The 23,140-nt window shown below is 43.1% G+C and overlaps 1 protein-coding gene across 14 annotated transcripts in view; it reads left to right on the top strand.

The window, feature by feature from the left end:
* The first annotated feature begins 217 nt into the window (after positions 1–217).
* The window catches only part of ZNF23 (zinc finger protein 23), a 36,079-nt gene continuing 13,156 nt past the window's right edge, over positions 218–23,140 (top strand). For 11 of the 14 annotated variants that reach the window (XM_025888996.2, XM_025889005.2, XM_025889000.2 and 8 more), the window contains exon 1: positions 21,911–22,406. Coding sequence is in view for 1 of the 14 variants with exons in the window: in XM_025889009.2 (XP_025744794.1) it covers positions 2,557–2,589; positions 4,323–4,449; positions 4,991–5,104; positions 9,192–10,297 (1,380 nt within the window). In the remaining 13 variants the exon portion in view is untranslated. The other 3 variants (XM_025889009.2, XM_073880042.1, XM_025888997.2) reach the window with 3 other exon arrangements.

Below are 23,140 nucleotides of genomic sequence, written 5' to 3'. Positions count from 1 at the left end.
TGGTGACAAAGTCGCAGGTACTGCTGATCGTACTGCGGTTTGTTGCCAACACATAATTGAAGGAAACGCTAAATTTCGGTTAGAGATCAGCGAAAACAACAGTCAACTTTCTCTGCCATTCAAGGTCTCCAAGGACCGCAGGTTAAGAAGCCCCGCCCCGCTGGGGCCCAAAGCCAGGGGACCACCGAGCGGCGCGCTCTGGCGTCCTAGAGAGGAAGCACGTGCGGCTTGGGCGACGCAGCCTGCGCGGTGACGCGCTTCCGGTCACGCCGCACATTGCGCCTTTCTGAGGTGAGTGGTGGGCTTTGTCGCCGGGTCGTCTTTGTTAGGGGCGCACTGTTCACCCCTCCTGCGGCCCTGAAGCAGCGGTGGAGGGAGGTGGAGGCTGCCTGCGGACCGGTCCTGCCCTCCCTCGGGTGCCTTTGCTCGCCCCAACTCGCGGCGGCCGCTTTGGGGCGAGGAGCTGTGGATGGAAAGGAGATGCCTTGTGTGCCCGACACAGCTTCAGAGCCATGCCCGTTGGGCCCGCCACTACTTACCGAGCAGCTGCATGGCAGCCCCTGCTCCAGGTTCCCGGGATGCGGCTGTAAAGGAGCCGAGCGTGGGCCCCACCCTCAGGGAGCTTTCAGTTTAATGGGAAAGTCACGTAGTAATCAAACCTGATCGGTTCACCCTACCTGCTTGTAACCCAGTAGCTGCGGCCCCTTGCTTTCTGGGCGAAGACCAACTCCTTAACGTGTGCACAGGTCCCTGCATGGCTTCACCTTCTGCACCTTCTACAACCTCATTTTGCAGCACACTCTCCTCGGCTGTGCTACAGCCTTCTTGGCTTTTCGCCTCCAGAACATGCGTTCTTAACCTAGTTAGTTCCTATCCCTAAGTCTTCCCATCTAGGATAGATTCCCCCGGCACTAATCACAATTGTTATCTTGAAGTTACTTAAGAGACTCTGATTAGTGTGTGTCTTTCCTTTAGTCTAGACAAAGCTCCATGACGGAAGGTCACGTCCGTTTTTCCTCTCTACACTGCATCTCACACTTGGCCTGGAATGAATGAAGTATACAGAAATGTTTGTTGAGTGTAGAAAGCACAGATTAATGGAAATGTATGATCTCAAACTGGGAGACGTGGTATATAGTAAAGTGAACACAGTATGAGTGTAGTGTTTAACATGGGAAGCTGACTTGGTTTGTAGAGGATGATCTAGTATTACCTAGGTGAAGAAGGGTCAGGCTGCTGGAGAGTATTGTGGGTAGACAGTATCAGTTACAAAGGTCCTAAAGTTGGAGAAGAGTAGTTCATACAGAGGCAACAGCAGGTACAAAGGCCCTGAGTTAGTACAGTAGAGGGAACTGAAGGAAGGCCAGAGTGGCCAAACAAAGGAGGAGGGTGGCACAAGATGAGGCTAGTAGGAAATTACAGCATACAGTGAGGTTAGGGAAGATGCTGGCTTTTTGGCAGAATATGACTGCTTAGCACAAAGTGTAGGGGATGATATAATTAAAGTAATAACCCAGCATTTGGGCAAGTTGAGGTGGCCTTTCCGGGTCCTTTGCTAATCAGTTTTGGTCATCCCTGGGTTCTAGAATGGAGTGGTTAACAAAAAGATGCTGGCCCCAAGGTCTAAAAAGGAAGGCTTACTCTGTGATTCTTTTTCTGAATTTTTTTGGTGACTATTCCATATTAACCTCAGAATGTTATAAAAGATCATTTTGGGATTATAATTGGAAGTGATCTAGTGTAGTTAACTGAAAACGTGGCTTTTGGAATCAGGCGCATCTGGTTGGAATCCAAGTTCATCCACCTCCTTGTGACCTTGGTAAAGAAAATTATTCTCATAGCCTTGTTTTCTCATTTGGGAAAAAGAAAATTCATGGGATTAAAGTGGAGCCTGAATGAAGGGATATGTATTTTGTGTATTTTATATCCGAGAACATTTTTTTTTTTTACTTTTTAGATTTCTCAGTAAAAGTTTTTTATTTTATTTTATTTATTTATTTATTTGACAGCACAAGCCAGGGGAGGAGCAGAGGGAAAGGGACAAGCAGACTCCGCACTGAGTGGGGAATCCAACATGGGACTGGATCCCATGACCCCTAGATCATGACCTGAGCTGAAATCAAGAGTCAGACGCTTAACCAACTGAGCCACCGAGGGGCCCCAAAGTTTATGTTTAAAAATAAAGATGTGGGTTTCCTCTTGTTAGGTTTTGCTTTTGTTTTTGCTTGTTTTGCTCTTTGTGTACTCCTATTCCCCCGTACTTAACATCTTACCCAGGACAGGAAGCATGGTTTGATGGTGGTACAGGCTCTGGTGCCCAAGGGCAAGTTACTTACCCTTTCAAAGTCTTTTTCTTCCGAATTCAAACTTCATTGTATGGTGTGGGTTGAAAGGAATATATGCCACTTATCCAGTGGGCATTGGATAAATGATGGCAACTATTGTTATTGGCCACAGGTTTGTTGGTTTAAAGGAGAGCCTTTTGGCCAGGCTCACTCATGGTTCTCTTTGCTTCTTCCCTCAGCCCCTGCCTTTCACTGAGAGGGAGCCCAGGTGATGGCAGCCATGTCCCTGAATGCCTGGCATCAGGTGAGCTGTGATTCCCTCAGGTTAGCCTTCAGAGATGTAATTTGAAGGAAATGGGGCATGAGAGGGATAATTCTGGAAACACTCTTAGAACCAAAGCAGCAGGAAGGCATCTCTTTGATTCTCTCCAATACGACGTTGGGGATGAAAGTTCTCCCCAACATCCACTATGATGTTGGGGAGAAAGCTGATGGTGAGGGGCTAAGCGACCAGAAGCCCTGCAGACATTGGCTGGAGAGAGTGTCCGGGGAATCAGAAGTACAGTCTCCTGTTCTCCAAGGATCTCTGCTGAACTGAAGAGCCCCCAAGTTCAGTAGGGACTCCCATGGAGGGATCTCTGAGAATGAGGGACTTGGGTTGGTGGAAGGAATATCCGGTGTTTGATGGGAGTGATCGAGATCAGTGAGGTTGCAAGGTTCTTGGGAGGTGGGGGCAGAGGGCCAGTAGGAGGAAGACAAGAAAAGGGGGCCTCTAGCCTTTGTCCTCTTAAAGAAGTTTGGGTTTCATAATCAGGGAAAATTTATCACTCTTAAGGTCAGTGCTGCTGGCTGAGGTGAGGCACCGACAGACGAGGATGAAAACCTGCGCTAGGACAGGACACCTGAATCTAGGGATCCCATCAGGCCTCTGTGGTCTTGAGCCAATCACTTGAACTCTGTTTTGATGGACTTCATCTGTTAAGTGAGCATTAAGTACCTTACATTTGTGGGACTGGGAAATTGATTTGAGTTGCACCTCACTTTTTGACTGGGGAGTTGCTAGGTGTTGATAACCATTTCCTCTTCCTGGCTCTTATTTATACAATAACTTAGCATCCATGAACTGTATCCCAAGTCCCAATCCTGCATTTCTGACATCTGGAAGGTCCCTCTCCCTCACTTTAAATCGATGCAGTGCCTCCCCAATAGGTTCCACCCTCTTCTGATCTTCCATAAGTATTGGTGAGTCACAGGTACCACCATATCACAGTCCTCACCACTCAGTTTCCAGACTGCTGAGCAGTTGTTGACTCATTCTCCCTTGATACCACTTCTAGAGAGGAGCCAAGTCCACTCCTGCCTGCTGTCTCTTCCACTTGTCCAACAAGTCCACTCCTGCCTGCTGTCTCTTCCACTTGTCCAACAAGTCCACTCCTGCCTGCTGTCTCTTCCACTAAGCTCTCTGCTAGACGTTCTTGAGTACAGGCAGGATAGCTCTTCAAGCACAGATGGGCTTGGATGAGACAGGCTCATCAGAGCAAACCATGATGCTCTTCTTGTTAAAGTGGGCTTGAGGTTTGGGGCAGAATGAGCACTTGTGGGGTACAGATGGATTACCTGGGCACTGAGGCAGTGAAGAGGGAATAGGTAGGTCCTGACATGCTACCTGTGAGTGAGTGTCTAGACCGATTGAAGCTAATGTCCATTTGGAGATGTAACAACAAAAGATTAAAAGTATTTATAAAACCAAAGAATTTGCTTTAGGAAGTTTAATTAATGGGAGATTTTCCAAGGTTTTTGAAATGTTACCATGTTTTAGAATAGTACATTTCATGTCCTAATGGAAGCTCTTCTGTTAGAGAAGTTTCAGATTTTTGGTTGTAAAAATAGTCATTTAATGATCTAACATCCAGTTCCTTCATTTTTTCTCATTAGCCATCCCTATTAGGACTCCTCCCTCATACTGTTCCCTATGCCTTGCACTCTGTCCCTGAGTCAGAGAGTTGGCTCTGGGGCAGCAGGAACCTCTTGTTTTAGGAGTTGGTGACCTTTAAGGACGTGGCTGTCTACTTCACCGGGACAGAATGGGCTGGTCTTTCTCCTGCACAGAAGGCCCTGTACAGAAGTGTTATGCTGGAGAATTATGGGAACTTGACATCCCTGGGTAAGGCTGCTTTCCTTCTGGGACTCAGATCTGTGCTTTCCTGTTTCCTTCCTTATTCTCTCCTAATAGGCTGGGTGTGCAGTGTGGAGAGGGAGAGAATGTCTCTGGTATCTTCCACTCTGTGGCTCCAGGGCTGAAACCAAATGACCCACTTCAAAGGTTACTGGGTAGGGAGAGATACTGAGTCAGTTTGGTAGCAATGTATGGAATTGTTGTCCCCTGGTAAGAGTACATCCCATCCTCCAAGGGGCTCTACACAGTAAGGAATACATAGTTCCATTGCCAGAGCTAAGTTCTTAACTTGTCTAGGGAAGGGTGTGACCCATTCCCTGTGTTTGCATATATCTTGTAGGATCTCACTAACTTACCTACTCTTAAGTAGGAAGGGATCACAGATGCTCGGTTTCTTGATCAAATCTTGGCTTTCCCCAATCCTGAACCTTCTTCTGTGGATCTTACTCTTATGGAGGCTCTTGGGGTTTTCCTTCTTTTGACACAGCAGACACACAACTGAAAGGTGCCATTTTCTCCCCATTTTCAGGATACCCAGTTCCCAAACCTGCCCTGATCTCACTTCTGGAGGGAGGGAATTTGCCTTGGGGCTTGGAGGCACAGGATAACCCATCTGCAGAGAGGACCAAAGACATCTGTAAAGGTAAGGAGGAAGGTTTAGAACTGGCAACTATGGAGCTTTATAGAGCAGTGTATTTTAAAATGAACCATACTGGGAAGGATTTAAATAAAATGGATGATTTCTCCTAGTAAGTAAAATATGAAACCTTTTCCATTAATTTTAACTCTTATCAAGATAACAAGTTCCCCTTAGTAAATTTCAAGCAATTTTTTAATCCATTACTCCTGAGTTTTGGCCTTTCCTGTCTCAGTGGTCCTCCTTTGGACAGGATGGATTTGTTCACAGGTGGTTTTCAGCACTTGCCACATGCCAAGCTTTGTTTAAGAGGCTCTGGAGGATACATGCTATGGAGACAGATGTAAAGAGCTTTTAAAAAAAGTGTGTTAAGTGCTATTCTTGGCATATAGGTAGTGGGCTATGGGAGCACAGCAGAAGGAGAAGTTGGAGAAATTCCCATTTAGGAGCTTAAGTAAGCTTCTTCAGTAGCAGGCTATATGTTCCAAATTTGACTTATGACAGTGGGTCCCATGTGAAAAAAAAGGTAGTCTCTGGCCTAAGAAAAGGAGTAGAGGATCCAGTAAATTGTTGGGAAGAATTTTGCAGTTTAATGTTCAGGGACAGTCACTTGGGGAGCATATTTTAAAATGGATATTTCTGGAGTACCTACAAGTATTTGTCTTTTCTAGTAAGCATTGGGGGAGCATGAAGCTTAGGACTGGAAGGCTAAATAAGACTTCCTAGAATCTGGGTCTGGCAGAGTCTACAGTATATCCTGACCCCCTTTACTCAGCCATTGGTGTAGATGAATGTAGTTGGTGTGACTTACCCACCCAGCCTTGTATGGAAAATCTAGAATGCAGAGTTTGTGGTGGACTTGAGGGCTCTATCCTAATGAACTTAGGGCATGGGAACCGGAAATGAAAGAGCAGGTAAAAGCAAACAAGGAGCAGGAGCAGTGACCCCTGCCACCGTGACATTGCCTCTAGTGACATAGGCCCATATTTGGTTGTATTTGTGAAATAATAACATAGTATGTGCTTTGGATGGGCCTGAAGGAAATTGAAGGTATAAAATCTTGTTAAAAACCCTTACTACATGTCAGGTGTTAACTTTTGAGTGAGTGAATTGGATAGGGGATAGTGGCAGTGCAAACAAGAAAGAGGAAAGAGCATGTGGAGCTAACATTGACCAGATCTTACCAAAACTTGGCCATCAAAGAGGAGAATTGAGTCAGGTAACACTGGGAAGTCATGACATAAAAGAAACTTTTTAAATTCATGTGAATTCAGATCTGAGCACAAGAGTGTGAGTTTCCTTTAGAATATGTATAATTGGATGGCCAGAGCAGGCCACAGAGAAGGCAGGTGTAGAGTCTGAGATAAATGTCAGGTCTATAGGAGTAGATGCAAGTGTACTCTACCAGAGTTTTAATTAAAATGACACCCAGAGAACAAAAAGAGCTGAATCTAAATATTAAGGGATATTTAATTTTATTGAGACAGGGAAGAGAAAGTAGAGGAGCGTCCCCAAGAGGGAACATGGACCTGAAGCCAAGGGTAGGAGTTTCAGGGTAGATACTTTGTAGAGAAAGAGTAAATGGTAGATGAGGAAATTGAGGCAGCACTTTATTTTTTATTTTTTTACTAACATATACTGTATTATTTGTTTCAGGGGTACAGGTCTGTGATTCATCAGTCTTACACAATTCACAGCGCTCACCATAGCACATACCCTCCCCAGTGTCCATCACTGAGCCACCCCATCCCTCCCACCCCCCGTCCACTCCAGCAACCCTCAGTTTGTTTCCTGAGATTATAGGCAGCACTTTAGATAAGTTTATTTTGGTAAGTTTAGAAATGAAATACAACCGTACCAACTCTTATTATGAGCTTCACCCTGTATACGCATTATGTACTTTGAGACTGGAGTTTCAAGAGACAAAATTTACCTTGGCATTGCAATGTATGTGAATTTTCTTCTAGGTTAGGCTAGTGTGTTTCATTTTAAAAAGTGTCTGATAGTTACATACTATGTCCATTTCACAACTAATGGGTAAGCAGTTTGAAAAACACTACTATAAGAAAAAGTTGGGGGGGGCGCCTGGGTGCCTCAGTTGGTTAAGCAGCTGCCTTTGGCTCAGGTCATGATCCCAGGGTCCTGGGATCGAGTCCCGCATCGGGCTCCCTGCTCAGCAGAAAGCCTGCTTCTCCCTCTCCCTCTGCCTGCCTCTCTGCCTACTTGTACTCTCTCTCTGTCAAATAAATAAATAAAATCTTTAAAAAAAAAAAAGAAAAGAAAAAGTTGGGGGGCGCCTGGGTGGCTCAGTCATTAAGCATCTGCCTTCAGCTCAGGTCATGGTCGCAGGGTCCTGGGATTGAGCCCCGCATCGGGCTCCCTGCTTGGCGGGAAGCCTGTTTCTCTCTCTACCACTCCCCCTGCTTGTGTTCTCTCTCTCTCAATGTCTCTCTGTCAAATAAATAAAATCTTTGAAAAAAAAAAAGAAAAAGAAAAAGTTGGATGTGAAGGGATGATGGTTAAGCCCAAGTGGATTTGAGGATCTGCAGAAGGAGGTTGGTGATGAAGAGGAGGGATGTTACAGCTGGTAGAGCAGTGTAGCAGGCGAAGGGAGGAGATGGCATCAGGGGTGATTGGGAAGTGTGAGACTTGAGAGGGCAGCAGATGGCTTGTAACGAGTGGGTGTAGAAATGGGAGGGAAAGACGTTGAGGGCACTGCATCTGGGCAGCTTTGTTCTTTCAGCAGGAAGGTGGGGGTAATGGCTAGAGACCTAGGAAGGTGGTAAAGGTCTTGGAAGCTTGGAAGCTTGGAAGAACTGCTGTGGGGATCCTGATCTAGATGATGGCAGATTATGGGGCAGCAGGAAAATAAGAGTATTTTGGTCATTGATTGCCCAGTCCTGGTTTTATAATTGAACACCCTGTTCACTTCAGTCTCCAATGTCTCCTCTCCCACTGCCTTTCTCCAAGGGCTCTTACTCGTTTAACTCGCACTTGAAGGATGAACTTGATTAGATGAGTCCCAGATACCTGAGATTAACATTAAAATTAGTCCAACATTTTATATAAAATAGATTGACTTTGGGACACCTGGGTGACTGAGTCACTTAAGTGTCTGCCTTCGGCTCAGGTCATGATCCCAGGGTCCTGGGACTGAGCCCTGCATTGGGCTACTTGCTCAGAAGGGAGCCTGCTTCTCCCTCTGCCTGCCGCTTCCCCTGCTTGTGCGCACTCTCTCTCTCTGACAAATAAATAAATAAAATCTTTTAAAAAAATAGATTGACTTTAACTGAGGTAAAATGGCGTCCAGTCTTGGAATACAAATGCCATTTTACAGGTGGCTGAAATGAGAACTACTCTGCAGTCTTTGTGTATATAGGTAAACTGTATTCTTCCCTTTCCAAATAAAGTCTCTGCGTGTTTGAGATTCAGACTTTTGTGAGAGTCTGATAACAAGACAGGAATTGCCAGCAACTTTAGGGAGTTCACTGTCCTCTGTGAACCTGCAGTTAACAGCCTTTGGGGGATGTCCTGTATTTAAGAACCTCTGAGTGTAATTTTCTTCTCTCTCTGTCTTGTCACAGCCTAGTGCCTTTAATGCTTAGTGTCTCCAGGCTTTTGGGCTATTTACAGGGTATGACTTTTTTATTTATTTTTGGGTATGAATTTTTTAAAAGAACCTTTTTCTTTCATCACATTTGTATTCTGACTCTGTTCTGTTGTACTTTCTGACTCTTGAGTCTTGCTAGCCCCAGTGTCACCACTTGCTCTTAGGGCCTGTGCCTTTGGTATTTTATAGTTCTATGAATATGATAAGGTCAAACGATACTAGAATGTACCAGAGAGAAGTTATTCAAAAAGTACGGAGTCTGGAAAAGCTTAGGAAGCAATCTGATCTGTGCTGTGTATACCAGTACCCTGTTTGTCCTTTACTGTTCTCTGTGTGATATTTGGCACTTTCATTTTAGTAGCCTGGTCTTGCTAGCAGTCCGATGTGGAGGTTGGAATAGTAATCTCTAAAGACCCTATAATTTTTGATGCTCTTTTGTTTCTAGTATAATCCTCAGGTGGCATTTGTTTTCTGTTTCATTAGATACTGAGACCAACGTTGGCAGTGAGTCCACATCAACACAGGGAATTTCTGAAGAAAGAGATGTGATATTGTCACATGGTTTGCAGAAGAGTGTTGTTCAGGGAGCCAACTTTCTAGAAACCTGTGAACTGGAAAAGCACCAGGAAATCCCCACAGTGAGAAATATTAAAGGAAAGAGTCCAAGAATCCACTGTACAAGAAAACCCTTCAGATGTGAGGAGTGTGGGAAATGCTTCAGTTATTTTTCTTACTATGTTAGACACCAGAGAATCCACACCGGGGAGAAACCCTTTGAGTGTAATGAGTGTGGAAAAGCCTTTAATGGCAATTCTTCATTAATTCGGCACCAGAGAATCCACACTGGAGAGAAGCCCTATCAATGTGAAGAGTGTGGGAGAGCCTTTAATGATAATGCAAATCTGATTAGGCATCAGAGAATCCACAGTGGGGACAGACCCTATCTCTGTGGAGAGTGTGGAAATAGTTTTACCAGTAGTTCCGAGTTTGTCATACATCAGAGAATCCACAATGGGGAGAAACCTTATGAGTGTAATGAGTGTGGAAAAGCTTTTGTTGGAAATTCACCACTACTTCGACATCAGAAAATCCACACTGGAGAGAAACCCTATGAATGTAAGGAGTGTGGCAAAAGCTTTGGAAGGACTTCTCATCTTAGCCAACATCAACGTATTCACACAGGGGAAAAGCCTTATTCTTGTAAGATATGCGGGCAGGCCTTCAATTTTCATACAAAACTAACTCGGCACCAGAGAGTCCACAGTGAGGAGAAACCCTTTGACTGTGTAGATTGTGGAAAAGCCTTTAGTGCTCAGGAACAATTAAAAAGGCATCTAAGGATCCATATTCAGGAGTCTTCCTGTTTATGTGATGCCTGTGGAAAAGTCTTCGCTAGCAAAAGAAATTTTCTTCAGCATCAAAGAAACCACACTGCAGAGAAACCCTATGAGTGTGTCGAGTATGAAAAAACCTTTAGGACTTCTTCCAGGCTAGGTCATCATGAGCATATCCACCCCGGAGAGAAACCTGTTGTCCTAGACATTTGTCATTTTGGCCTCCCAGAATTTTTCACCCCCTTTTACTGGTAATAGTACACTAAATTTCCCTTTGGATTTCATCTTCCACTCAGGAGCAGGATATGTGACACAGGCCTGGCTCAGCTGCACATTCCTTCCCCTAAACCATAGCTGTTGGTTCAGATGTCAGTAATTTACCCAGCATGGTCCAATTACAGTCCCAGGACTTGGCAAGAGTTAATAGGAAGAAATAACTCTTCTTTTCCCCCTTAGTCTTTTTTTTTTTTTTTAAGATTTTATTTTTATTTATTTGACAGAGAAAGACCCGGCAAGAGAGGGAACACAAGCAGGGGGAGTGGGAGAGGGAGAAGCAGGCCTCCCGCCGAGCAGGGAGCCCGATGCGGGGCTCGATCCCAGGACCCTGGGACCACGACCCGAGCCGAAGGCAGACGCTTAACGGCTGAGCCACCCAGGCACCCCTCCCCTTAGTCTTAAAGCTGAGAGGAACTCTTAAATTCTTGTGGAGGCTGAGAGAAAGCACAGCAAAAAAGAAATCAGAGTTGAAGAGCAATCACCCTCAAAGCTTCTGTTTGAACAACTACATTAAACCATATCTGAAGCCAGAAATACGGCTGGGTTTTTGAGTTCCAGTAAGTAGTATGTTTAGTTTTGTTTTTGTTTTGTTGTCTTTTCGTTCAAGCAAGTTTAGGGTAGGTTTTCTTTCCTTGCAAGAGAGCTTTATCACTCTAACAAAAATCTTCGGGGCTAACAAACCTGATGGAGAAATGTTTTTATGGGTATGATGTGTGGGAAAGTCTTTAGCTATAGTTCCAGCAGTTCCTGTGATTGTAACAAGAATGGAAAACCCATTGTAATGCAAGAGCCTGGGCTACATCAGGGTACCAGTATACAGAAGTTCTAGCTATTTAAGCTCTGTGATATGAGTTTCAGTGTTACTGCAAGACTGTGCCTGCATCAAGGAGTCCATTCTCAAGATAAGTCCTGTGAAACCAAAAGCTACCGCTCTTAAAGCTTTCATTTTGTTTACTCAATTTTTATTTGGAATGGATGCTGTTCTAGGGATTAAACTGGTAAATGCCGGGCTATTGTAGCGTTTACAGTATGCCACTTACCCGCGTGTCTAGAATAGCATGCCCACCTTGCCCTTTGAATTGGTCAGTGGGCCAAGGAAATGGTCTAGTTCTCTCATAAAGACGGAGTGCTGAGGTGTCTCAGTAGGAAGACAGAGCTGGCTCTTTAACTTAGGTGTGATGAATGTGGTCTGCACCCTCCTTTGTCACCTGTGCCCTTTTGCTGCCAACCATTGTGGCAGTCACCCTGCCACATTCCAGACTTTACCTACTCACTGAAGTCTGCCACCTGGTGGCTTCACCCCTCTTCCTTATTCGGCAGCAGTTGAACTGACCAATGAGTGATAGGCTGGGGGAATCACTTAACTTAAAAATTGAAGTATAATATACATACAGGAAAATGTACCACCTGAAATATTACCAAGATGGCCTTATCGTCACCAAGATCAGGAAAAAGTACATCCCAGTACCCTATGTCTCCTTGTGCCTGGTTCTAGTCATTACTTCTCTCTCACAGTAACCTCTTTACTGATTTCTACCATCACAAATGTTTACGTGAATGGAATCATCAATATAGATTCATTCTCATTGCCGCGTGGCGTTCTGTTACATGAATATACCACAATTATTGCCTGCTGTTGGTACACACGTGGGTTATTTTCAGGGGGATCATTTTTTTTCTTTTTAAGATTTTATTTATTTGACAGCACAAGCGGGGTGGGGGGCAGCAGGCAGAGGAAGAAGGGATCCTGATGGGCTCGATCCCAGCACCCTGGGATCATGACATGGGCTGAAGGCAGATGCTCAACCGAATGAGCCACCCAAGTGCCCCAGGGGGATCATTTTGAGGGCAGATCATCTAAAAGCACTCAAAACTGGTGAGAGTTACAGATTCCCTGACTTAGTTTCACATGTTGTCACGTTAGCCACAGATGCCCTTAATAAATAATGTCGCAGCAGTAATACACTTTTTTTTTTAAAGATTTTATTTATTTATTTGACAGAGACAGGGAGAGCAGGAACACAAGCAGGGGGAGTGGGAGAGGGAGAAGCAGGCCTCCCGCTGAGCGGGGAGCCCGATGTGGGACCCGATCCCAGGATCCTGGGATCATGACCTGAGCCGAAGGCAGACGCTTAACGACTGAGCCACCCAGGCGCCCAGTAATACACTTTTGACTCTCACCCTGTGTCAGGCACTTCCCTAATCAGTGTACACACTTAATTGTATGAAGTAGTTGCTGTAATTAGCTCCATGTTACAGTTGAGGCAAAGATTAATTAGGCCACCCAAGGACACAGAAGTAGCAGAGCCAGGGTTCAAACACAGGCAGCCTGGTTTTCAGAGCCCGCTGGTGTCCTGGCCATCTCAATATTGCCCTGTCAAGATCAGAGGTCAGTAACAGAAGAGGGGCTGTTGGAGGAGACTGATAAGCTCCATAGAGGTGGAGAATATCAGGAACAAGTCAGGATGAGGCTGTACCTGACTTCACAGGGAGGTAGGGAATAGGCAACAGTGAGGGAAAGCATAGATTGAGCTAAAACAGACATGTCTACTACAGACAGTATCTTAATATGGCATACCCAGGAGGCAGAGGACTGGGCTCTTAGGTCCCTTCACCCTCAGAAACACCATTTGAAAAATGGGTATTTTCTATTCTGTACCTGAACCAGAGAGCTGGCTCCTTTGAGGTGTTTCAGCTTTGAGATGTGATAGCCTGAGTGATGTTTAACTATTTTTTTTTTTTTGGTTTGTTTGTTTTTTTAAGAATTTATTTGACAGAGACATGGCGAGAGAGGGAACACAAGCAGGGGGAGTGGTAGGGGGAGAAGCAGGCTTCCCGCTGAGCAAGGAGTCCAATGCGGGGCTCCATCCCAGGACCCTGGGATCATGACCTGAGCTGAAGGCAGATGCTTAATGACAGCCACCCAGGCGTGCCCTAATCATCTTCATCTTTGTGGACTTAATATTGAGTAATTATCATCCATGGTCCCTGACCCCAGTGCCACTGTCAGGAACCCCCTCCAGCTGAGTAACCATCTTTGAATTAGTCGTGGTTAGTATATTAGTTTCCTGTGGTTCTATGACGAATTACCACACATTTAGGGGCATCAAACAAAAATTTATTCTCTCAGTTCTGGAGGCCAGAAGTCTGAAATCCATTATCTTGGGCTGAAATCCTGGTGTTGGGAGGGCTGCACTCCCTGGGGTGGCTCTAGGGTGGAATCTGTGCCTTTTCTCTTCCAGTGTTTGGTGACTGCCAGCATTCCTTAGCTTGTGGCCACATCACTCCTCAACCTCTCCTTTTGTCTTCACATCACCCCTTCTCTGTGTCTGATCTCCATTTGCTTCTCTCATAAGGAAACATGGCATTTAGGACTCACCCTGGTGATCCACATTACACCGGCAAAAATTACCATTTACAGCAACATTTACCGGGTTCCAGAAATCAGGACCTGGTATCTTTGGTTGGCTGTTACTCAGATGCACAAATAAGGTGGAAGAGGAAAGAAGTTAACATTAATTGAGCAATGTCTGAATCCCAGGCCATACTGTATGCACTTTAAGTGAAACAACATATAGTATTTACAACAACTATGTGCGCTTACTCCATTTTTCAGATGAATGAATGGAGTTTCAGAAAAATGAAGTGATTGCCCAGTGACTCATAACTAGTCAGTGAAGGAGCCAGGACTCCTCGGTATGATTCCTACTAGGTCACGCCGCCTCAAAAGCTGGCTGCTGAGTGTTTTGAACTTAGTGACCAGTGTTAAGTTAGTGCACTTGATAACACATAACGAACTTACCTGTTTGTTTCTTTTTCATTTCACGCCCGCCATCTATATTGCATTTTTGCATGACCCGAAGATACAAAGAACATTGGGGTGTTAGCAGCTTGCTGTTATCTAATGTGGTTTGTAATGTGGCCAAATGAGGTATTTCAAGGAAAACGACCTTCAAGAACCATAAGTACTTGGTTTGGCTGTTGCTGAAGTCCTGCTTTTTCATCATCATCATCAATGTGATCTCTTGTTTTCTAATTGGAATATTTAATCACTTGTATTTGATATGCTTATTAACATTAGGTTTAAGTCTATCACCTTGCTCTTTGTTTTCTGTTTATCCCATAGTTCTCCCCCCCCACCCCATTTCCTGCCCTTTTTTGGATCAAATTTTTGTGATTCCATTTTATCTCCTTTTCTGGCTATTATTCAGCTATAACAGTTTTTGTTTTAGGGTTTCTTTAGGATTTAGACTATATATCTTAAACTTAGCACACTCTACCTTTAAGTAATATTATACCACTTCATGTAAAGCATAAAAACCTTATAAAAATGTATTTCCATTTCTCCTCTCCTAACCTTTTAAGGCTGCTTGAAGTTGTCCCACAGCTCATGAATGATCTGTTCATTATTTAATTAGACTTTTAATCCTGAGATGATTGTAGATTAACATGCAGTTGTAAGAAATAATATAGAGAGTTTCCATGTATCCTTTACCCAGTTTTCTCCAAAGGTAACATCTTGCAAAACTAAAGTACAATACAACAATCAGGATACTAACATGGATATGGTCAACATACCGCACACTTCCATATTCACAGGGATCCCTCATTTTGCCCGTCTAGAGCCACAGACAACCCTCTCCTTCACTCCTGGAAGCCACTAACCTGTTCTCTATTTCCTTTTAAAGAATCATTTTAAGAAAGTTATGTAAATGGTACCAGACAGTATATAACATTTTGGGATTGGCCTTTTCACTCAGTGTAATTCTCTGGAGATTGAATGAGATTGTATCAATAATCTGTTCCTTTTGATTTCTGAATATATTCCATAGTATAGATAACCTGCAGTTGGTTTAACTATTCACCTATTGAAGGACATCTGAGTCATCATTTCTAGTTTTTGGCTGTTATGAATAGAGCTGCTATAGACATTTGTGTGCAAGTTTTTGTGTGAGAGTTTTCATTTGTCTGGAGTAAATGCCCAGAAGTGCTGGGTTGTATGATAATTGCATGTTTGGTTTCCTAAGAAACTGAGGAACTTTTCCAGTGTGACTGCACCATTTTATTTTACATTTCCACCAGTAACATCTGAGTGACCCAGTTGCTCTGCATCCTCGACAGCATTTGGTGTTGTCACTATTGCTTTGTTTCAGTCATTCTGGTAGATATTTATGTTAATGGTATTGTGGTTTAGTTGCATTTCCCTAATGGCTAATGATGTTGAACATCTTTTATTTGTCATCTGTGTATCTTCTTCAGTGAAGTGTTTCTTCACATATTTTGCCCATTTTCTAATTGGATTGCTTGGTTTTTTTACTTTTGAGTTTTGAGAGTTCTTTGTATAGTCCAGAAATATAGCAAGAAGTATGTGCCAGTACATGTCAGATATGTGGTTTGCACCTATTTTCTCCTATTCTTTTTTTTAATTTTATTTATTTATTCATCAGAGACAGAGACAGAGACAGAGAGGCAGAGGGAGAAGCAGGCTCCCAAGGAGCGGGGAGCCCGATGCGGGACTCGATCCCAGGACCCTGGGATCATGACCTGAGCTGAAGGCAGACGCTTAACTCTGAGCCACCCAGGCGCCCCTATTTTCTCCTGTTCTGTAGCTGGTGTTTTCATCCTCTTAACAGGATCTTTTGTAGAGAACAGTTTTTTAATTTTGATGAAGTCTCACATATCCATTTTTCCTCTTATGACTAATGCATTTTGTGTTAGGTCTAAGAAGTCTTTGCCTAGCCCTAAGTCCTAAAGATTTTCTCTTTTGGGGCGCCTGGGTGGCTCAGTTGGTTAAGCGACTGCCTTCGGCTCAGGTCATGATCCTGGAGTCCCGGGATCGAGTCCCGCATTGGGCTCCCTGCTCAGCGGGGAGTCTGCTTCTCCCTCTCCCACTCCCCCCTCTTGTGCTCTCTTTCTCTCTCTCATTCTAATAAATAAATAAAATCTTTAAAAAAAGATTTTCTCTTTTGTTTGTTTCTAAACATTTTACATTTACATTTACATAATTTCATTTTACATTTATGTCTGTAATCCATTTTGGGTTTATAAGTTGTGACACCTAGGTTGAGATTCATTTTTTCCCTATGGATGTCCAATTGCTCCATCACCATTTTTTGAAGAGCCATCTTTCCTCTATTGAATTGCTTGTGCACTTCTGTAAAAGAAGTAAGTTGAACATTTTTGTATGGGTCTGTTTCTGGGTTCTTCATTCTGTTCCATTGATCTGTGTGTATATTCCTCTGCCAATATTACACAGTATTGATTGTTGTAACTACATAATAAGAGTTGAAATTTGGTAGACCTATTCCTTTCATGTTATTCTCCTTTTTCAAACTGGTTTACTTATTCTAGATCCTTTGCCTTTTCATATAAATTTTAAAATCTTGTCTGTATCTTCAAAGAATCTGGAATTTTAGTATAAATTGCATTAAACCTGTATATTAATTTGGGGAGACCTGACATCTTTCTTATGCTGAATCTTCCAATCCTTGAACCTGGTATTTATTCCCATTAGCTTAGATCTGATTTGATTTCTTTCATTAGCATTTTGTGGTTTTCAGCATGCAAATCCTGTACATGTTTTGTTACTGTTCATTTAGTTTTGATTTTCTTTTCTCTGTATGTTTCTTTCTGGATAGTTTTTACTGCTATGACTTTAAGTTCACTACATTTTTTAAAAAGGTATTTTTTTCAATATCTACTCTTATTTCTGTCCAGTGTATTTTTTATTGTACATTGCAGTTTTCATCTCTGGAAGTTTGATTTAGGTCATTTCTGTGTTTTCCATGTCTCTATTTAATTTTTGAATCTGTGGATGCAGTTATAATAACTTTTAAATGTCATTGTCTCCAAATTCTGTAGTGACTGTTTCATTGGTTTGCTAGGATTTGTTTTTAATTTAATTTCTTAGATTATGAGTTACTAGTTCAAGTAATTAGCATTAATTTTAAACTATGTACTCAGTAATACAGACTATGATTATAATTTCTTTGGGGACATCCCCACTATCACTCCAAAACCTAGGAAAGGACTATAACCTTCTTTGTTATCTCTCTTTACTAGTGGGAAGATTTTTTTTCTAATTTATCCTTTCATGGGTCCAGGCATTTGGGTGGGTGTATGTGTGTGTGAGAAGCCCCAGTTCCTACTCCTTGTTTCTTCTGGCCTCCTGAATATTATAATACAGCCTCTGCAGATATTAAGATCTTCAAATCTCAACTATTTCCAGTCATGTCGGCCAAATCAGTTAGGGCAGCTAACCTATGGTTTAGTTTCTTATTCAGTTTTGGTACCTGGGTATATTTTCCTGTGAGCTAAGTATAAAATGTTATAAATTATTTCTTATCCTAAATTTCTAGATACTAGTTTATATCATTCACTATATTGCCTTAAATGGAACCCTGCCTAGTGATATTTTTTGTCTCAAAATGACTGCTATATTAATATAGTTAATGCCATTATTCTTTTAGCTTAACACTTGTCTGGTATATCCATTCTTTAACTTTCAATCATTTTGCATTTTTAAGTTTTAGTAGTACCTTATAAATATATAACATTTTTTCCCTAGGTGAACCTTAGGATCATTTCACAAGTTCCAAAATCAATCCCATTGTGATTTTATTTGGGTAGGGCAATTCCTCCCATTTTATTCTCCCCCCCCAAGTTATTTGAAATTGGTTTTTGATTATAGATTAAAGATAAATTATATATTAAATCAAGATGAATGCCCTTTCTTTGAAAAATTACCTGTGCCTTTCCATATACAAGTTTTTATTGTTGGTGGTGGTGGTAGTGGTTTAGTTCCTGAGTATTTATGTTTTTCATCTATGTCTTAAACATTTATTATTAAATTTAGTCTTAATTTTTTTGGTTGCTTTGTTGCTTTTGTGAATAAGACCTCTCCCTGCTCTATTTCTCCACATAATAGATTAAATGATTTGTTAATTTAATTCACAATATCAATAAGTAAAGGAAATTTTTATAGTACTCAAACAATATTGAATTCTTGGAATGAACCCCAAACAGACTTTTGTTGTTTTCCCATGATTTTCAAGAGGAGAAGTAGGCAGAACAACCTTTACTATGTCTTCTTAAAACTGGAAACACCAAAAACAGATATTTTAACAGGGGGAAGATCTGTCAGTTTCTCCTGGTGGGCAGGGGGGCAGGGTTTTAGGGAGGCTCTGGGACTGCAGGACAGCGGGCACTTAGAGCTGAGCAGGAGGGCACTTGGCTGCAGGCCCAGCATAGAGATGGACTTACAGAGCAGTGAAATACGAGAACCAGCCTAAATTTTTAAGTATGTTTTGATTTTAAGTGCATATTATTTTTCCATCATTCCTCATTCCTACAAGTATTCTATAAGGCTATGGTCTTGGGCATTGATTTGAAGAAACCAAATCAGTGTGGTTAAGCATGATGAAAGCTTATTTCTAGCTCATATATCATCTGAAGGTAAGCAGTCCAGGGTTGGTACAGCAGCTCTATGGTATCTCCTAGTAGCTCTGTCATCCCCAGGGGCCACATCCTCATTCACATGGTCTACTGCCTTGTCAGATGCTTATGCCCTTGTCAGCATTCCACCTAACTGATGGGGATATTGGGCCAGGAAGGCATGTTCTTTTTCTTTAAGAGCATGGCATCACTTTTTCTTGTAGCCTGTTTGCCAGAAGTTAGTCACATAGTCACACTTTAAAGAGGGCCAGATGTGTTAGCAGATGTGAAAACAACATCAGGGGCGCCTGCGTGGCTCAGTTGGTTAAGCATCTGCCTTCGGCTCAGGTCATGATCCCAGGCTCCTGGGATGGAGCCCTGAGTCTGACTCCCTGCTCAGTGGAAGCCTGCTTCTCCCTCTCCCTCTTCTCTCTCTCAAATAAATAAAACCTAAAAAGAAAATTTAAAGAGGGCCAGAAAGTGTGTTATTTTTTCTGGACTGTCTTTGGCTTGCTAGAGATTGTTAATATATAAGGGAAGAACAGAGATGAACAGACAAGTGGTCTCTGCTTCTGCAGGCCTTTTGTAACTTGGCGTGTGCCTGTCTTAGTACTCTCAGGAGTAGGAGCTTCATGTTATTTAGGAGGCCTTATTCTCTTATCTGTAAAATCAGTGACAGGTTTATGATCCAACATTTGGGCCCAGCATTTCTGTGATACTGTGATCTCCTAATTCCTTCCTATTTCTTTAGACAAGCCCTCAGTCCTAGCTGAAGCTCTACTAAAGGAAAAAAAAAACTTATTGCCAAGAGCAGTGTAATCCCCAGCTATTACTCTGCCAAATCCTGGGACCATTTTCCTATCTGAACAAGAGAAGTTGTGTAAAGTGCTCGTTTTAGGAAATACTGGTGATCAGGGACAAGGCAAAACAGAAGCCTCTTGACAGTAATCAGTGTTACAATTCCAGGCATAAGATATATCCTACTTCCAGGGGCACAGAAATAAAGAAGGGTTCTTCTCTGGAGTTGGGGTTGGAGCCTTTGGATTATGTCAATAGGAGATATTTGTTATATGCCTCCTTTGTGCCAGGGCTTGTGCTTTAGCTGAGGATAATGATGTTGAACAAGATAGATATAGTCCCTGCTTCCTGGAGTGAGCAAAGACAGACACTTAAATAAACTGAGAAATACAGAGTGCTGTGATGGCATGTAACTGGGGGCCTGCCTTATTTTGGGTGGTCAGAAAGCTTGCTTTCCAAGGGAAATGGGATTTGAACCTTGACTTCAAGTAACAGTCAAGATGGAGGGTTGGAATGGGAAGGGAAGGGCATTCTAGGTTTAGAGAACAGTATGTTCAGCACATGGGGCTGAAGTGGAGAGAGGAGGAGGAAGAGTACTAAGAGGCTGGAGAGAGAAGTAGGGCCAGCTGCCAACCACATCCCAGTGCTGTAGCATCCTAGGGATCAGAGCTAGAAGAAATGCCTGCACTATCAAATTTGGGAGGGTACCTAAGGATGGTCTAATCGGTGGCTTTTCGTGCTGTTCCCCTTTCCCCTGGGCTCATTTTGAAATTTTATGGGAGTATTTTTGTTGCAATGTTTGGTGGCATTAGATGGGAGCCAGGAGTGCCACGAATCCTGAAAATCATAGAAGGCTCCCACCTGTTTGGAAAAGTTTTTGCAGACTTTCAGGTCTTTCTGAACATTCATGTAGGTAAAAACCATTTATAAGTGACCTGAATCCAGAACCTATTTCAGCTAAATGAATTCTTACACAGTTTTAACGTATGTTGATTCTCTAGGAATAAAACTACTGTAAAATCAAAAGATTGTACTGTTTCACTTAAACCTTACCAAGAAATGTTCACCATTTTGGATCACAGCTTGTGATTTTTGAAACCTCAATAAAAGACAGCACTGTGGCTGTGGCGTACAGGCACGTTCCATGTGAAAAGGCAAATATTTGACCTTTAGGTCTATAGCAGTCATGACCATTTACATATTGAAATGTGTATTTTTACAAATCATTTTCCTTTTATAGCTCCTCTATTAAAGCATATTAAGGTTTTTTTGTAATTTCAAGTTTTTATTTCAATTCTAGTTAGTTAACACATAGTGTAATATTAGTCTCAGGAGTAGAATTTAGTGATTCATCACTTATATACAACACCCAGTGCTCGTCACAAGTGCCCTCCTTTATACCCATCACCCCATCCCCTTCCAGTAACCCTCAGTTTGTTCTCTATCCTTAAGAGTTTGTTTTATGGTTTGCCTCTCTATCTGCAGTGTTCATCTATTTTATTTCTTAAATTCCAGTAATGAGTGAGACCATATGGTATTTCACTTAGCATAATACCCTCTAGCTCCATCCAGTTTCAAATGGCCAAGATTTCATTCTTTCAATGGCTGAGTAATACCACGATCATCTACCTATCTCACAACTTCCTTATCCATTCATCAGTTTTTAAAATGTGGGTTGTTTCTATTACCTATGAACTTCTAAGTCACGATCTATGAATTTCAGGACAGGAGAATAAAGCGGTCACTAGGAAATAATTGGGCGCCTGGGTGGCTCAGTTGGTTAAGCGACTGCCTTCGGCTCAGGTCATGATCCTGGAGTCCCGGGATCGAGTCCCGCATCGGGCTCCCTGCTCAGCAGGGGGTCTGCTTCTCCCTCTGACCCTCTTCCCTGTCGTGCTCTCTGTCTCTCATTCTCTCTCTCTCTCTCTCTCTCTCTCAAATAAATAAATAAAAAAATCTTAAAAAAAAAAAAAAAAGAAATAGTTGTTACAAAAAGGCGGCCTTAGGTGTGACAGCCTGTGATAGATCCACAGGCCAGGGCCCGAAACTCCCAGGGCCCGAAACTCCCAAATCCGGTTGCACCTGCAGCTTTGGATATCCCCAGCGCCATCCCCGGGAGTGAATCCAGCGCTCCCCTCTGGTGCTTCCCCAGCCCACCTCGAGGAATAATGGCCCTGCGGCCGGGACCCACAGGTGAAGGGCGCGGGGCACAGGAGTCCGGGTTACTGAGACTCGGGCTGCGGGGGCGGGGCCAGAACACCAACAAGAGGGAGCAACGCTGCTCCTAGAGAGACTCGGCCGCGGCCTGGTGACGCACTTCCGACTGCGCGGTGGTGCAGCCGGTGGCGGAGGTGAGTGTGGAGCTGGGGGCGGCGGGGGCGGTGCCCTGGCGGGTAACTGTGGGTGCGGCGGGGATGCGCCTCCGGTTCCTGGAGGAGGGGGATAGGGCGGTGGTCCGCGGTCAGACTGCGCCCGTCCTAGATTCTCGTTTTGGACTTGGTGACCGAATTGGAAGGCGAAGCGTGGATTCCTGTCACAGCCACGAAGCCCCGCACTCTCTTCGGGGAAGATGCCACTGACTTTTCGGGAAGATGTGTCGGAGCAGCCAGGGGGTGGAATATTTGCAGGGGTGAAGTGGATTGTGATATCGCGAGTCTTTTGACATGTTGAAGTCCCTGTAGGGGCTCTTATCTATATGCATTTCAAGTATGGACCGTGTGCCCTCTGACTTCTAACACAGGGTCGTGAATCAGGGCTCTGAGAGCACAGAAAAAGCAGAGCCCCTCCGAGTCACCCGGGAGTACAAGTAGCCCGGCTTTTGGAGAGCACTGTCTTCTGGAGCTGGCAGTTCCAAAAGGTAACTTCGCCCTCGTCTCGGGCTGTTGGGATGACAATGACTTGGGGATGATTTCTACATTGTAATCACTTATTTGCTCAATTCTAGAATACACATAAAATAGTTCCAGAATTGCTCATTCATACCGTCATGAAAATTATACAAAAATTATACTATACTAAAATAATAAAATAGTTAAAACATGAAATATTAAAAAAAAAAAACCTCTCGGGAATGTGGCTGATCGTGTATTCCGAGGAAAATTTATAGCCTTACAGGTTTTAATTGCCAACTAGGAAAAGAATGAAATAATAAATCCTGCATCCTCAAGAAGCATTTGGGCAGAGGTCGTTTTAACCTTATAGTACCTAGTTAAAATACTGCTTTCCAAAGTTATTTAGTTCTTTTCTTTCCCACCACTTCAGTGTGGTTATGTTATTCAATTGTGGTATAGGTAAGCTCATTTGATGTTTTTTGTATTCCTTTTTGGGTTGTCACCCCCATCCCATCCTGGTTGGTTGATTTAATATATGTGTATTTATTTATTTGGATATGTGAAACATGGTTATGAAAGTCAGAACAAAGAAGGCAAACTCAGAAGCGTCACTACCCTCCTCATCTCTTCTACCCTATTTCCTTTCATTCTCTTTTCCGTCCCAGGCTCCTTTCATTTCCTACCCATATTTGAGGCAACCATTCATTCCCCTTAGTTTCTGATTTATCCTTCTATTTCTTTCTTGTACAAATGACCAGAT

This window comes from Callorhinus ursinus, unplaced genomic scaffold, assembly GCF_003265705.2.
Source record: "Callorhinus ursinus isolate GAN/ISIS: 27379988/994484 unplaced genomic scaffold, GSC_fseal_2.0 scaffold37, whole genome shotgun sequence".
NCBI lineage: Eukaryota > Metazoa > Chordata > Mammalia > Carnivora > Otariidae > Callorhinus > Callorhinus ursinus.
This window is presented reverse-complemented; position numbering and strand designations above follow the sequence as displayed.